The 14,674-nt window shown below is 55.0% G+C and overlaps 5 protein-coding genes across 5 annotated transcripts; 3 read left to right on the top strand and 2 right to left on the bottom strand.

The window, feature by feature from the left end:
• The first annotated feature begins 934 nt into the window (after nt 1-934).
• On the top strand, nt 935-2,632 carry GGS23DRAFT_576830 (Mgm101p-domain-containing protein). Its single transcript, XM_051516882.1, has 2 exons — nt 935-1,713; nt 1,882-2,632. Exons 1-2 carry the CDS (start codon nt 1,145-1,147, stop codon nt 2,144-2,146), a joined length of 834 nt encoding a protein of 277 aa, XP_051370154.1. The 5' UTR covers nt 935-1,144; the 3' UTR covers nt 2,147-2,632.
• Nucleotides 2,633-4,802, bottom strand: GGS23DRAFT_576819 (TB2/DP1, HVA22 family-domain-containing protein). Its single transcript, XM_051516881.1, has 2 exons — nt 4,151-4,802; nt 2,633-4,043 (listed from the first exon to the last, which is right to left on the bottom strand). The coding sequence occupies exons 1-2, from the start codon at nt 4,180-4,182 to the stop codon at nt 2,987-2,989; spliced, it is 1,089 nt and encodes a 362-aa protein (XP_051370153.1). The 5' UTR covers nt 4,183-4,802; the 3' UTR covers nt 2,633-2,986.
• A 2,566-nt stretch (nt 4,803-7,368) lies between these two features.
• Nucleotides 7,369-8,782, bottom strand: GGS23DRAFT_150892 (oxidoreductase). The gene is made up of 3 exons (XM_051511360.1): nt 8,029-8,782; nt 7,590-7,945; nt 7,369-7,503 (listed from the first exon to the last, which is right to left on the bottom strand). The coding sequence occupies exons 1-3, from the start codon at nt 8,465-8,467 to the stop codon at nt 7,462-7,464; spliced, it is 837 nt and encodes a 278-aa protein (XP_051370152.1). The 5' UTR covers nt 8,468-8,782; the 3' UTR covers nt 7,369-7,461.
• A 1,386-nt stretch (nt 8,783-10,168) lies between these two features.
• On the top strand, nt 10,169-12,698 carry GGS23DRAFT_576810 (S-adenosyl-L-methionine-dependent methyltransferase). Its single transcript, XM_051516880.1, has 9 exons — nt 10,169-10,931; nt 10,986-11,128; nt 11,176-11,217; nt 11,271-11,334; nt 11,387-11,414; nt 11,480-11,492; nt 11,555-11,644; nt 11,701-12,043; nt 12,119-12,698. The coding sequence occupies exons 1-9, from the start codon at nt 10,686-10,688 to the stop codon at nt 12,359-12,361; spliced, it is 1,212 nt and encodes a 403-aa protein (XP_051370151.1). The 5' UTR covers nt 10,169-10,685; the 3' UTR covers nt 12,362-12,698.
• Nucleotides 12,699-12,898: 200 nt separating this feature from the next.
• Nucleotides 12,899-14,427, top strand: GGS23DRAFT_576807 (nucleoside hydrolase). The gene is made up of 2 exons (XM_051516879.1): nt 12,899-13,336; nt 13,414-14,427. The coding sequence occupies exons 1-2, from the start codon at nt 12,918-12,920 to the stop codon at nt 14,168-14,170; spliced, it is 1,176 nt and encodes a 391-aa protein (XP_051370150.1). The 5' UTR covers nt 12,899-12,917; the 3' UTR covers nt 14,171-14,427.
• The last annotated feature ends 247 nt before the right edge of the window (nt 14,428-14,674 follow it).

Below are 14,674 nucleotides of genomic sequence, written 5' to 3'. Positions count from 1 at the left end.
ATAAATATGGGCTTCTCGGAATGGCATTGAGAATCTCCGATGTCACCGGCGCAGCATCGCATAGCATAGCGAATTACTACAACGAGTCTGCGTAGAGGACTAGTGATGCGCTGGGGTGGTGCACTGTAGTAATGAGGCGCGTACCTAAGAGATACCTATAGGGAGAGAGTAGAGGGGTTACAGGGTGCGCTCATATTAGTCCGAATTTACCCCGCATCGATGTGCAAGTGCTTCCGTACCTACCTAGCCCCGCGACCCTCCACATTACCACATATCACCTGACCACGGGCCAATTACAGTTTACAGCCATTCACTCGTTTCTCAACATGCCTTCAATTGCCATTGCCTTCTAGTTTCATCTTTTCCCAGCTGCCTTTTCAGCTGGCCGATCAGCTGATTCCAGCTGATTCCAGCTGATTCCAGCTGTGATCTAGCTTGACTGGCACTAAGCTAGTTATTAGTAGCTGGGTAGCCATTGCCTATTTACCTTCACAGCTTGCCTACACCATTTCGCTTCAATATAGCTTATCGTCCAATATTAAATAATATATTAAGAGGGCATATGTTGCCGTACTACTATGCTAGAAAGTTAGAAAGTAGGAATAAAAATTTTATCATTATATTAAATATATTTAATTACTATGAGCGCGCAAGCACACAGTCGGTCACGTGCAGCCACAGGGTGAGCCCTGCCCTATCGAGGGCCAATCGGAAGATAAAAGGCACGTAAAACGGCTCCAAAAGGCTCCGTAGATAGATGCAATTCCATCAACTGTTTACTCTTTCCTTAGATGGCCACAATTACTATTTATAATCAAAGCTCTAGTAGTATTTTAAGATAGATTATATAATAATCTTTACTTTAATTACTTTTTAAAAATTTTTAATATTTTTACATACGCTATTTAATTTATTAAATGGTAAGTTTTAGCTGCTTTTAATAGAATAAAGAGTAGCCCCCCGGGGGGGTGGCCCGTGGTCAGGTGACACCTGGTATTGTATCTTTGTACCTCAAGACCCAATCCTTATCCAATCTCATTTCCAATCCCCACTTGTGAAATTATCTTCAAAAAAAACACCATCCTTGACGTAACCTGCCCTCCGAGACGCAAACACAGCCGTCTTCCCTCAGCGTCCTATCGCCATGGCTTCACGATCGCTAACCCCTCTGCGGGTCACCGCTCGAGCCTTCGAGAAAGCCTTCGCCAGCCCGCAGATGGTGAATTGGGCCCGGAGGATCCCCGCCAGCCGAACCGTCGTGAGCAAGAGCACCCTCATCTCCTCCACCTCCTCCTCGCGCGCCGCGTCGACGACGGCGACGACCCCCAAGTCGGAGAGCCCCTCGAGCGAAGCTGCGCCCGCAGCCGCGGATGCCAAGCACAAGCGGGTGCCCGCGGTCTCGGGGATCCCGCTGCCGGACGCACCACCGACCCCGGATCCAATCACGGAAGGCGTGATCGACTGGTCGCGATCCTATCACGGCCTGGGCACGTCGACGTTCGGCCCTGAGGTCGCCGCCGTCCTGCAGGCCCCCCTCAACCCTGACGACATCGAGGTAAAGCCCGACGGCATCATCTACCTCCCGGAGATCAAGTACCGCCGCATCCTCAATGCTGCCTTCGGGCCCGGCGGCTGGGGCCTCGCCCCCCGCGCCGACCTCCAGGTTAACGACCGCACCGTCACCCGCGAGTACGCGCTCATCGTCCACGGCCGGTACGTCCCCCCCCCCCTCCCACCCCCTTGTATAGTTTTGCAAGACACACTGCTCCGAGCTACAATTGCGTTTGCGCGCACTCTTCCGCGTCCCGTCTCTCCCACATCTGTCTAGCCCCGCTCACCTGACGATCTATCTCGCGCTCTCCGCTGACACCGCAACCGCAGCTTTGTCGGGCAGGCCCGCGGCGAGCAGCAGTTCTTCACCGAGGAGGGCATCGCGACCGCGTCCGAGGGCTGCAAGTCGAACGCGCTGATGCGCTGCTGCAAGGATCTCGGCATCGCGTCGGAGCTCTGGGACCCGCGCTTCATCCGCAAGTTCATGCGCGAGCACGCCATGCAGGTCTGGGCCGAGCACGTCACCACCAAGAAGCGCAAGCAGATCTGGCTGCGCAAGGACGAGGAGATCCGGTACCCCTTCAAGAAGGCTTAGCGCATCCTAGCCGGTCTGCTGGGCTGCTTTGTATCAGAACACACGTGGGGTCGGTCCGTAGATATGATTAGGGTTAGTAAGGATTCATAAGAATAAAAAGGTTAGAAGAGAGAGAGAGACGAGGGGGGGGGAGAGAGACGAAGAAAAAGAGGAACGGTTCGGGTTCTCATGGGACGCACGTGAATGCGAGTCGCTGCGCAATCTGTCAGGGAGACGTCGGTGACGGAACGGGCGATGAGATGCGTCAGAAGGGCGGTGTAGGATAGACGTGGCAGCAACGGGAGAGATACCCTAGCTATTGCGCACAGCAGGCGCGCTCACGACGAAGAGGACGAAGCATATGAGAGGAGGGGACGGAGGGAGGGTTTTGGCTGCCAGTGGCAGGCTGGCCAGCCGATGCTCTAGCAGCCGACTACCCTCTCCGCGTCGGCGACCAAGTACATAGTCCTGTAATGCCTAACTGACTCCACTTCACAAATGCTCACACGCACGAAGACTAGCAGACTAGAGACCGATAGTCGTAGAGTATGCGCCAAGGCATATTTTTTCTTTGGTTCTTTTTTTAGACGGTACACACAGAACTACTTGTTGGTCGAGGTACGAGGGTGCGCCGCACGCGACTCGGGTGTGCGAGCGAGTGAGCGGTCTCCGGTCTCGGTCTATCATCCCCTCTTTCCTACTACCTGCCTCCGCACTCTGCCTGCTGCCCTTTTGCCCTCCGTAATGTCAATGTCTATCCTGTCCCTCGGGACGATGCCGAGTTGCCCGTCAGGGAACTCTATGCACGCAAAACCAGTATACTTGTGTGACCGCAACCAAGATCCGCGGGGCGGAGAGCGGCTACTGCTGCACGCCGGAGCTGCGCGCGCTGTCGTCCGGTCCCTGGGCCTGTCCCTGAGTCTGGCCGGCCCCGACGGTGCCCCAGCCGAGGAACCCCCAACCGCGGGCGCCGCCGGCGTGCTCGTCGAAGCCGTCGGGGGCGGCGGCGTGGGCTCGACGGCGCAGCTCGCCGTCGTTCTCTTCGGTGCCGCTCTCGGCGTCGATCTTCTCGAAGTCGACCTCGCTGCGGCTCTTGCTCAGGCCGCTCCAGACGCTGTGGCCGCTCGGGGGCCGCGACAGGCTCGCGCCGGCCGCCTCGGGGCCGGCCGCCTCACGGCGCTGCAGCTGCTGCGCCTCCTTATCCAGCGCGCCCATCATCAGCGCCAGCTGCTCCCGCTGCTTCGCGATGAAGCTCATCTTGGCCTCGGCGCCGCCGATGTGCTCTGGGATGAGCGTCGACGTCGACGTGGCGGCCCCCCAGATGTCGAGCGGCGAGGAGGAGGAAGAGGAGGAGGGGGCCGCGCCTCCCGCGCCCCCGACCGCGTTGGCCAGCATGCTGAAGAAGTCCTGGCCCGCCGGGCCGGCACTGCCGGCGGCCCAGCGCGCCACCGGAACGCTGAATCGAGCCAGGAGCGCCTGGGTGTAGCCCTGGGGCGCGGCGGCGGCCTTGGGCTCCTCCGCTCTCAGCTCCTGGTTGGGGGCGAGGCCGAAGACCTGGGTGCGGAGCAGCTCGATGGCGCGCTTGAGGTAGGTGATGCCGGCGGTGCGGAGGCGGTCGTGGGCGTTGGCGATGAACTCCTCGATGGCGGACTCGTTCTCGGAGAGGTACGGGTATAGGTAGGTCTCGTAGAGCACGCGGGCGCCCTGGGTCTGGGGCAGGACGAGGTAGAGCAGGAAGACCAGACGCATGTAGGAGTAGAAGGGGATCCAGACGAGGACGAATTCCACCCAGGACTCAGCGAGCAGGGCGCACGAGAGCACGGACCAGTACATGAGCCATGGCGTCAGCTGGGTCGGGTCGGATGTCTTGAGCGCCTTATACGAGGCGAATAGGGGGAAAAGGAAGGAAGCTACGGATCTGTTGTGATGGTGTCCGGCAAGCCGCCAGGGTCAGTGATGCTCGGCGTCGACACCCCAGGAGATCCTCCCGAGCAGGCAGGGGAGGGGGGGCGCTCTTAGACGTACGAGAGAAGCTTCGGGATGATGTCAAACATCATGAAGAATCTGCGGCGGGTTGTACGAGCAGGGAGGGGTGCTTCGTCGCGCCGTGGATGCAGGGTTGTCGATTGCGGCAGGTCACCCAAGACTCGGGATGGATGCAGCAGTCGTCCTGGGGTCGGGGTTGCCCGGGTCGTAGCGGGTGGAAGACTGGCGAGGGGGGAGAGGTCGGGACGAGGAGTGGAAACGACAGGAGGGAGAATATATAGAAGAAGGCAAGGCCGGTCGCACCGACTGAGGCCGAGATGGCGTTGGGAAAAAGGGCAGAAATACCTGGGTAGGTAGAGCGATGCAAATCGGGCTCTCTCTCCTCAGGTACCTACCCCGGGCGAGGGTGTATGACTGATGTAGGTAGGTAGATCGGGTGGCAGATGAGAAAAGTGCAGCAGAGGGAGCTGGCTACTGGTCGCGGGCGGTCGAGGGAGAAGGGTTGCAGGTTATGGAGAGGGACTGAAGCGTTGATTGATGGCGAGAGGATGCGCACTCTCTCTGTCTGTCTCTCTGTCGACGCCGTGACTGCGGGTGACGGCCTCCCAGTGGTAAGCCGTCACGGATGACCCCACCAAGCCAACGTCACAAGCCGTGTGTGTAGGAGCAGGTCTGTTTGGCCTGTCTGGAGCCGTGGCGGGCCCTGCCATGTACCCTACGCGGCGCAGGTACCTGGGCGGAGCGGGCAGTCTGGTGGCAGGACGAGGTACCCCTTCCCCCCCCTCCGTAGCTCAACGCACGGCCCAGGCGGGCTGCCCACACACTGAGGTACCTCCCTACCTCAGGTTCCTAAGGTACCTACAGGTGGTCCCCTACCAGGATAGCCTGCTTCTGCTTGGGTGCTGCACCGCACCGCAACGCCTGGTGGAGATATTTTTACATCGGGTTGCATGGAGCGGGGACCAGGGGTCATGTAGCCATCTCCTCATCTACGCCTCGACACCACGCCTGCATCAACCTGGGATGTACCGAAGCCGACACCTCCTCAGGCAATCTTCCCTTTCCCGCGAGCCGTGTCGCTATCTATGCGCTGTACCTGGGTAAGGTGCTCGTCTGGCGGGAATGGCGGGCTGGATGCCTAGTCAGGCTGACGCCTGGCTCGGGATCAGAGCCGCTGTCTGCTGCCGCAAGAGTCGGTTTCAGGGAATGATATCAGCTCCGGGTAGGGTGCCACGCGACCTCTCCCCGACATCCCAGGCCGCTACAGCACCGGCACTTCGCAAATTAAGCAGCTCGGCGTGCCGACAGGGATTGTGACGAGTATCTACAGGGGAAGGTAACAAGTGCTTACCTACCTGCCTCTGATACTGCTTCGCTGGTACACAGCAATAAAAAAAACCGAGTTGCCTTTTCTCTTCGTCGAGCATCGAAGCAGCCAGCTCGCGGCGGTTATACCAGGCAGTCATTATCTATCTGCCTAGGCATACTTCCCTTGTATTTCCGCAAACACGTTGTACTTTTTTGGCTGCGTTGCTCGACCTTTTCATGGAGCGCGCGCCCTGTGCGGAGTCTGGCCTGTCTGCCTACGTAGGCTGCGAAATAACCACCAAGGCAGCGCCACATAGCGCGGCTTCGGAGCTGACATACGGCAGACCTAGAGAAGTCGGCTTGTCCCCGGCAGCTTGAGGGAAACATGGGGATGACATGGCCCACTCTGGGCTTTCCAGGACTGCGATTGTGAAACATGATAAGGATCGAGATCTGATCGACCAGTGGGCCAAGCCGTTGCTCTGCAAATCCGCCCTCTTCGCGTCCACACCTCTTTTTCACGCCGCAACTATACCGACTTCTTCCCCGATTTGTCGACGAAAAAGACACTGCAATTTGCTAGAGGGGTGGCGTCCATCTAGATATGCTACCGCACAATCGTGGAAGCGTGCAGAGCGGGGAAGCAGCTGTCCGTGACTGAGCCGCGCGAGATAGGTATCATATCGCCACAGCAGGTGTTGCTATCCAATGTTAGGCTCGGGATCCGGAGATAAGAGCCCATACATAATACCTACGCGAGCAGAGTTGGCCGTTTGAAGGTAAATGATAAACAGGTGCTCTACCTCAATACAGTCCAATCGGCTTACTTCGGTTCTAGTTCTCGCGTGTGTCCGTAGAGTATGCTAATATAGGCGACGCGAGGCCCAGTCCCTGCCAAATTTCATTGTGCAATGCCTAGCTGCCCCATCTAATTGTTCGGTGGATAGCTGCTTAGGACGGCGATGTTGAGGGCAACCCTCGAACGCCACATTCACCGTGGCGTTTTCCATGATGCTCTTTGCGGCTCCTTGCTGTTTCGGCGCTGCACTCGGCCCCTGATTGATACCCATAGTATCCGGCATCAATACTATCGAAACCCCAGCTATACGAAGGTAGCTCATGAAAAGACTGGCGGTCACTGACCCTACGATGGCGAAACCTTTCTGGCTAGACCCTGTCCGACTGCTTCTATGCTCTCAACTCATCGATTCTCCTTCATTTCCTTTCCTTTCAGCTTGTCGGGCGAACACCGCCAGCGTAGCGCGAATTCACACTTATCGTCCACGCAGGTTGTAAAAGCCCTCTGTTAACTATTCATCTCCTCTTGCGTAAGACGTAGACGCAGACATCCTACGACTTGCAGATATAGGTTTATATAGCTAGGTGGGATATTCTACGTGACAACTTCAGTTTCATTGCTCGATTTCCCATCCCGGTTTACCACCCCGTGGCTGGGTTGTAGAGGGACTTGCGGCTACACGCTAATCGTCGATAGGTGGCCTGCGATTCGAAGTTGCGCCCCATGTTGCTCCTTAGCCAAGCCATACCCATATCTAGCAATATGCGTAGTTATATGTGGTTATCGACGAGCTCGTCTCCGCAGCTCAGGTTATTTCTACAGTCGGCTGATGATATCACTACTCCACATGACTCAAAGTCCTGTCAACCTGGCCGCAAACACGGACTTCACAACCTTATTTTATAGTGGAATTTTACTGGTGTTTTTACTCAACGACTACTAATGTCACTGTCACGTGAGAAGCTTTGTTTACAGGTAAACATAGCTTCGTATTAACTAGCACTAGGGTTTATATACTTCCCTTGGGCGTCTTTCTAAAGCCCCCTGCCCCTTTGTAATAACAGGACTTCTAAATCATCCTGTCGTTAATATGCCCTTTAAGCTTGTAGTATATTTTCTACCAGACCCCTACTGCGTACGCGGCAGTGGCAGTGGCCCCGGCCTACTTACGGGCATTGAACCGGTCAGGAGTAAGACTCGGGCACCATTAAAACCTTCAATACGTCCCAACCCCCCACTCGTGTTATATACGATTTAGCCCTGTATTCCACGCTACAACACGATCCTAACCTCTTAATCAGTATATTCTCAGGTCGAAAGCAACCAGGCCTGTCAAGCGGTACCGGGAGCGGAAAAGGCAAGGTCACGTACCATGACAAAGTCTGGGAGTATGGCCGCTAATATTCTGACCATAGACGCTGCGTTGCCTCTGAATATTTTCCCAGTGGCCCCGCCGAGAATGTCCTTAACTAGCGAGTAGGCAAAGTCTTCTCGTCTGCCCAGCATGCCCTCAGATATGTCCCGTCCAGTGGCGCAATCGCCGATCTCCTTCTCAATAGGCTTATAGAGCGAGCCAGGCGGGAGATGGTACTCGGGTGCGTTTTCAAATATGTTGGTGTCGACGCCTCCCACCAAAACGGTGGCTACCTTGACCCCGAACGGCTTCAGCTCCACGCGGAGACCCTCGCTCAAAGTAACAACGGCGGATTTGCTACTACCGTAAACCGCTGATGCCGATCAGGAGAGGTTAGCAGATAGGATAGGCAGATTCCCAGGCGCAAGCGTCTTTAGATGAAGGGTGAGGGCTAACCTTTATAAGGCAGCCACGATAGCGCGCCGATGGATGACAGGTTGACGATGGTCCCCTTCGTAGCCAGAATGAGAGGCATGAACGCCTGTACCATGGCGAGGACCCCCCACAGGTTCACGTCAAACATGGCCTTGGCCTGCTGGATATCGAAGTCGAGGACTGGCATCACGATCTGCGTGCCCGCATTGTTGACGAGGTAATCGAGTTTCCCGCCTGTCTTCGCAGAGACTGCAGTAACGGCGGCGGCGATGGAGTCGGTGCAGGTGACGTCCAGCGGCAGTACCGTGACGTTTGCGAGCTTATGCAGAGACGCCATCTTAGACTCGGACCGCGCAGTGGCGAAGACGTGTAGGCCCCGGGCTTGAAACTCCCTCGCAAGCGCCTCGCCGATTCCCCCTTCACTGCAGCCAGTAACCAGGACGGTCTTCCTGGCCTCCATTCTCAGAGTGGCGTGCGGGGATCTTTGCAGTTCAAGGATGTAAACGACGATGAGATATTATGGCCGAAATGAGCTGATACGAGACAGAGAGTAAAAGCTAGCAACTAATTAGCGTCGAGTTCGAATTCCCGGACGGGATGAAGGGTTGGTTATCTTGGGTCTACCCGTGCGGATGGAAGCTATTAACACCCCTTTAAGCTTTCGCCTAAGGCAATAGGGGCGCTCGTGTCACTATAAGGGCGTATATTTGCAGGGGCAGCTTTTGTCAAGTCTTCCAGGGCCGCTTCGTGTTTCGTTACTTACGCATATGCCGCAAGGGTGATATACCAACCTAGAGGTGGCGTGTTCCGCGTTCCCTCGCTTGGGACCTCCGCGCATTACATAGTCATTATGTGTAGATGGGCTGTAGGAAGCACCCCATAACTAAGTCCGCTACAAGGCTTCCCCCTGAGCGTGGTTGGCTGGTCATTTTGCGGAGCTTAGTCATTTCGTTCCTGGAGCATGGCACGTACCGGACCTCGATGAAGAACCGGGTTCTCTTTGAGATCTCGCAGGCACATAGGCATACGGAAAATGCCTGCGGAGTTGTCGTTGTACTCCTGCGGATTTTCAATCTCCACGCGCGGGGTTGATGTTCTCCACCGGCGGGGTTGTGGACGAGATGAGCCCACGAGCTGCGACGTGGTCCAAGAAAAAGCCTTGGGAGCGCTCAGCAGGTAATATCACACGTGCTGTCGCTTCGGGACATGGAAATGTCTGCGCCAGCCCTATGCTCCTTGGGCCGTCGGTAAAAGTAATACTTCGAATTCGTAATCAGCTTGGTATCGTTTTGGGGGGCCCTAAGATAACAGAAGGAATCGCCAAGGTAGACCTTGAGTCCAAAACGGACGCCAGTATCTAAATATGTTTATCTCGTGCAGAAAGTAAGACAGGCTAGGGCGACATTGTCGCGGGGAGTTCTGTCTGAGGATATGTCCTGGGATATATGAAGGTGGATATAACAATGGCTACCTAGTCATACAATGTGTATCGGCAAGAGAAGTACTAGCAACACCCGTCAGATTCGGATACGTTCGGTCTCAGATCACTTTTATTTACAGAAGATCTCCACGTCGAGATAATATTGGTTGCCCGCGGAAGTATGGTATGGTTAACCCCCCTGCTCCGGTTACATGTGAGAAGAACCAGGCGAAAGAGTTGTCGGGGTTACATAGACTGGGCTTGACCTCGCATAAAGTTGTAGTTGGTAAAAACCTCGTTGTAACAGAGTATGGCTAACTAAGATTCTCCGCATATCGACTTCGGCCTCGTCCTCAACAGCTTGGTTGGAGAAACTTGCAGAGTAGGCCGGAATAGAAGGAGATGTCGAAGGCAACTGGGCTCGAAGACACTGCTACCTGGTTGAGTAGGACTAGCTGACGGCCCGTAGGCTGAAGCCCTGTGTAAATCCGGCGAACGCGAGAGGGGCTTCGAGATCATCGACGATGCCTCCGGCGCCCAGACGATAGCCGCACCGCCATGTTTACATGCATGCACCATAGAAACCCTGTATGCGCATACATCATGTGTTCGTGGAGTGTTGGCAACGGATGTCTGCCGAGAGACGGCGCAACGGAATTTACAGGGAGGTTTATTCTGCCGCACGCCTTCGTCAGGTCGTCCAGATAGGCAATTGTGACTATGATACCCCCGCCTAGTGTGTATTGTTTATTATTTATTATTTGGCCCACATTATCACATCTGCCATCTGCCATCTGCCATGGGTAGACTTGGTTTGATACAACGAGGCGGGCAGCGCCGCTGGGTTCCCACCACCGTACGATCCCGGCTGGCAACGCCAGGCCCAGGGCAACAATTCGCGCTGTCGATTTCTTCTATCCCCTGCTATCGAGATATCGACTGACGGGATTCGGGTTGGGTTCCGCCCCCTTTCCAATTGCGCTTGCGTGTATCCAACACGAGCTACTCACCAACGGCATATCGATCGACCAATACGCCAACCCCTAACATCGATTTGTGTGTGCCAAGAGCGCTACCATGTAGCTAGCAACCTGGAGCGCGGGGATTCCCGATACGACTTGAGCTGCTCTCGCTGTCGCTGCCATTGGCCTGAACCTCTGCGGTTGATGCGGTTTGTCAGAATATTCAGCACACCACCCGCTTATTAACGGTAACCATGCCGTCGCCGTAGGATCGGGCCGAGATCGTCAGGCGGACGATGTGCACACTGGCCGCGAAATTTTTCTCAAAAAGAGAGCAAGTTGTTGCGTTGTTATCTTGTGTTGATACGTCGATCCTCTCGGTTCTTCCTGCCCCCATTGTCAGCATGTCAGACCGCGCTCCGGAACAGGCGAGCACCTCCAAGGACCAGGTCTCTCATGGCCGAACTTCCCAGGAGCGGAAATCACCAGGTCCGTCGCCGGAAGGGCTTCTTCCAGCTCAGCACTGGACACAACTAGAAGAGGCGCGTACAACTTTAGAGGCCTTCTAGATTAACAGATCTGACGCGAACAAATAGGTTCGCGATGAGGATGCGGATGACACCGATTCGGCACTTGGCGACAACGCCAGCTCGACGGCCAGCCTGACGTCGTCCATCCTCGAGTACCGGACGATACTCGGACGATCATTTCACAGCGAGCGCGGGAACGCCCAATATTGGTGAGTCTACCTTCTCTAACCAGAGTGCAGTTGCTGATCGCTCGTAGGGGATCCATCGATGCGGAGCAGAATGAGGCGATGGATATCAAGTGAGACCTAATTCCGGATGCGCGATTATGAACAGAGCTCATGTTGTTGATAGCCATCATGTGCAAACCCTGTTGCTGGACGGGAAGCTCCATCTGGCTCCTCTAGATAACGTCGAGGTACGTGGCGCTGCGATGCATTGTCACGATTAGCTCTAACCAACACACGCAGAGAGTTGTCGATATCGGCACGGGAACAGGTGCGACGTGCGATTCGGGATATTAGATGTCTTCACGATGACTGACAGTCAGCAAAACGACACAGGTCTCTGGGCTATGTATGTCGCCGACTCCTTACGGAACCCATACGAAGGGAAACAACCTGCTAACCCAGCACAAGCGATTTCGCGGACGAACACCCAAACGCAACCATTATCGGCACCGACGTCTCACCGATCCAACCCAGTTGGGTACCGCCGAACGTACAATTGTGAGGTCGCGCAAGTCCTTCCTGTTCGTCGCATTGGCTCTAAACATCTCAATCAGTCAGATCGACGATTGTACCCAGGAGTGGACGTTCGCGGAGAACTCCATGGACTACGTGCACATGCGGTGGCTCGTCGGCAGCATCCAGGACTGGACGGCGCTTCTCAAGCAGGCCTACCGCTGCCTCAAGCCCGGTGGCTATATAGAGAGCCACGAGACTTCGGCGAACATCCTGAGCGATGACGGATCCGTTCACGACCAGACGGCCATGGGTCAATGGGGAAAGATCTTCATCGAGGGTGGTCGGAAACTCGGCAGGCCGTTCACGGTCGTGGAGGACGCGATTCAGGAAAAAGCGATGGAGGCGGCTGGCTTCGTCGATATCAGGGCTACTTCACTCAAGGTGAGCACCGCCCCACCCCTTTTCGCTTCTCTCCTTCGACTTCGTGCATCGCTTACCACGTGTTTCGGCATTTAGTGTCCTATCGGCGCGTGGCCTAAGGATGAGAGGCTGAGAGAGGTGGGTAAGTATATGTATCTGGCACTTACCGAAGACATCGAGGGCTCGGTGGTTTTCATGGCCAACCTGCTGGGCTGGAAGAAAGAAGAGGTGTTTGTGTACGCCGCCCATCTAAGACGCGAGTTGGCCTCGAATAAGTTCCACCCTTACTATCGGCAAAGCATCCTGGTTGCGCGAAAGCCTGAAAGCAGCTCGAGATGAGGAGGGGAGGCCTGCTCGTACCTACGTGATGAGGGTTAGCGGGGGGGGTGTGAGAGAAGAAGCGTGGCGTTGCTTATATGTATATGATTGGGATTGATTCTATGGTCCGCCTCGCTAGGTGGAATCTAATAAGAGTTACAATAGCGGTAAGAAGAGTTCATGACGCAGGGCGCGACAAGTCGAGAGAGGGGGGGGGGAGATAAAGGGAGTCCCTCGAATATCCCCGATAGGCCGGCTTCTTCGGATAGTTACACCACCTCATCATATCCCCCTTTCTAGCATGGTTTTATCGCATAGGCATATATGAAGTAACGAATTCGATATCAATGTCATCCTACTTTTCGTTAGGGGATCGGCCTGGGGAAGTCGATTCACCCATAGATCACTTCGTTGACAATCTGATAGGTACCCGTCATAATGATCTCGGGTCGGAATCCCATACTGGGAGATGAGAAGGATCTCCTCCCTAGACATATCTACGTAGTAGTAGAAATTGGGTCCGCATTTCGGTTATCTCGCAAGGTATCTATCTCGCTCAAGTATTAAATTCCTTCCTATGTCCACCCCGCCATCTTCCCCTCCTCTTCTCCCGCGTGCGCAACAAGAACTACGTGTGGTCCCTACTGAATCGAAGATCATCCCTTATTTTACTATGCACTTCGCGAGACTTGCTCTTCTACTATCGTCCTTCATTCCGTGCTCCAGCGTGGCGTCAACATCGCGCAGCCGGAGGAAGCCAATAATCGTCGATACCGACATCTTCTCCGACGTTGACGATGTCGGCTCCTTAGCTGTCGCTAACGTACTGCACAACTACGGCCTGGCAGACCTGCGCGGAGTGGTCGTCAACACCAATTCGAAGTACGGTGCTTTAGCTACTAGCGTTGTCAATACGTACTTTGGAAACGGTCACATTCCCATTGGAGCTCTGCGCCCGCTGACCGACGAAACGTTCTTCGATACTTACAGCTTCGTGTGAGCCAGTAACCACCCGTTCTCGTTACCTGCCGCCAATTGTTGCGTCTCGTCTAACGGCGCTGCTTTGTATATAGCCTAGGCGAGTACGCGGGGAGGGTAGCTAGTAACTGGCCGCGCTCGCTGGAAGATTGCTCTGCGACACCAACCCCTGTGGAGCTGTATCGCTCTATTCTATCCGCCGCCGAAGACCGAAGCGTAACGCTGATCTCCCTCGGCTTTCTGACCAACCTCGCCGCACTACTGGACAGCCCCGGCGATGAAAGTAGCCATGTCGGTGGGTCATCCCTCGACGGATCGGCTCTCGTATCTGCCAAGGTGAAGGAACTCGTAGTCATGGGCGGGCGTTACCCCTCGGGCTGGGAGTTCAACTTTGCTGGCCACGATCCTGCGTCGGCGCGCCGCGTCGCAAACGGTTGGCCGCGTGACGTACCCGTCACATATTCCGGGTTTGAGCTCGGTGCAGACGTCTTCTCAGGGGAGGGGCTCGCGCACAGCGCACCACCAGACTCCCCCGTGCTCGCAGCGTATCAGTGGTACGTTGGCCGGTGCAGCACCACTCGCGAATCTTGGGATCCGATCACGATGTTATACGGAATACTTGGGGTCGAGGGTTCTCATGACAAACTGGGGATCGGAAAGCTATTTGCGTATGCTAACGAGTTTGGATACAACGATGTCGCGGCCGACGGTACGAATTCTTGGGTCAATGACTCAAGTGTTTCGAACCAGCATTGGCTGAAATTCGCCGACGGGGTGACTAATACCAGTGTTGCGGCGTTATTGACACAATTCTTTTCCAGAGGCCCGTTAGATAAGAGTTGTTCTACGTAGAATTCTCTTGAGCTTCAGAGGGCCGAGTAGATCACTGGGGAGGAAATAGTCATTTAAAGAGCATTACGATACCAAGAAGCCTATCCACCAAACTCAAAGCAGGCTAAGGTGGTTAGAATAGAGATTTGACGTGCATGAATCTGGTGGAAGGATGTCGTTTCTCATATACGTATGAAGATTTATTCATATTATGTTTTACGTAAATGTGAGTGTGGAACCGAGATGAAGAGCATACTATATGTGGATATGGTATTGCCACTGAAAATTCATGTTAAACTCGGAGACGGTCTCTCTGAAAACCCTCCATATAACATTAGTCTGGTGGTCCCCTAAACCTCGATACTCTGTCAAGGTTGCCGCTCTGAATTAACGCCGATAAGCTGCACCGCGGTCAATGTTGTAGGTAGTTGCCTGAAAGGTATCAGCGGTCTCTTCTATTGAACTCGTGGGAGCTTAAATACCTAGATTGTATATATTTAATGGGTTAATATTTCACAGTGTGTT

Source organism: Durotheca rogersii (assembly GCF_024521655.1).
Source record: "Durotheca rogersii strain YMJ 92031201 chromosome Unknown GGS23scaffold_18, whole genome shotgun sequence".
Lineage (NCBI taxonomy): Eukaryota > Fungi > Ascomycota > Sordariomycetes > Xylariales > Xylariaceae > Durotheca > Durotheca rogersii.
The sequence above is the reverse complement of the archived record's forward strand: the minus strand, read 5'-3'. Positions and strand labels throughout refer to the sequence as shown.

Excerpts from the sequence above, each read along its gene's own strand:
- GGS23DRAFT_576830 (XM_051516882.1), top strand. The coding sequence starts at position 1,145 with ATGGCTTCACGATCGCTAACCCCTCTGCGGGTCACCGCTCGAGCCTTC. Across the intron at positions 1,714-1,881 it reads GCGCTCATCGTCCACGGCCG|CTTTGTCGGGCAGGCCCGCG; the intron begins GTACGTCCCCCC and ends CCGCAACCGCAG.
- GGS23DRAFT_576819 (XM_051516881.1), bottom strand. The coding sequence starts at position 4,182 with ATGATGTTTGACATCATCCCGAAGCTTCTCTC. Across the intron at positions 4,044-4,150 it reads ATCATCCCGAAGCTTCTCTC|ATCCGTAGCTTCCTTCCTTT; the intron begins GTACGTCTAAGA and ends CCATCACAACAG.
- GGS23DRAFT_150892 (XM_051511360.1), bottom strand. The coding sequence starts at position 8,467 with ATGGAGGCCAGGAAGACCGTCCTGGTTACTGGCTGCAGTGAAGGGGGA. Across the intron at positions 7,946-8,028 it reads ATCGTGGCTGCCTTATAAAG|CGGTTTACGGTAGTAGCAAA; the intron begins GTTAGCCCTCAC and ends GATCGGCATCAG. Across the intron at positions 7,504-7,589 it reads TACTCCCAGACTTTGTCATG|GATCGTGTTGTAGCGTGGAA; the intron begins GTACGTGACCTT and ends TTAAGAGGTTAG.
- GGS23DRAFT_576810 (XM_051516880.1), top strand. The coding sequence starts at position 10,686 with ATGTGCACACTGGCCGCGAAATTTTTCTCAAAAAGAGAGCAAGTTGTT. Across the intron at positions 10,932-10,985 it reads ACTGGACACAACTAGAAGAG|GTTCGCGATGAGGATGCGGA; the intron begins GCGCGTACAACT and ends GCGAACAAATAG. Across the intron at positions 11,218-11,270 it reads AATGAGGCGATGGATATCAA|CCATCATGTGCAAACCCTGT; the intron begins GTGAGACCTAAT and ends TGTTGTTGATAG.
- GGS23DRAFT_576807 (XM_051516879.1), top strand. The coding sequence starts at position 12,918 with ATGTCCACCCCGCCATCTTCCCCTCCTCTTCTCCCGCGTGCGCAACAA. Across the intron at positions 13,337-13,413 it reads TTCGATACTTACAGCTTCGT|CCTAGGCGAGTACGCGGGGA; the intron begins GTGAGCCAGTAA and ends CTTTGTATATAG.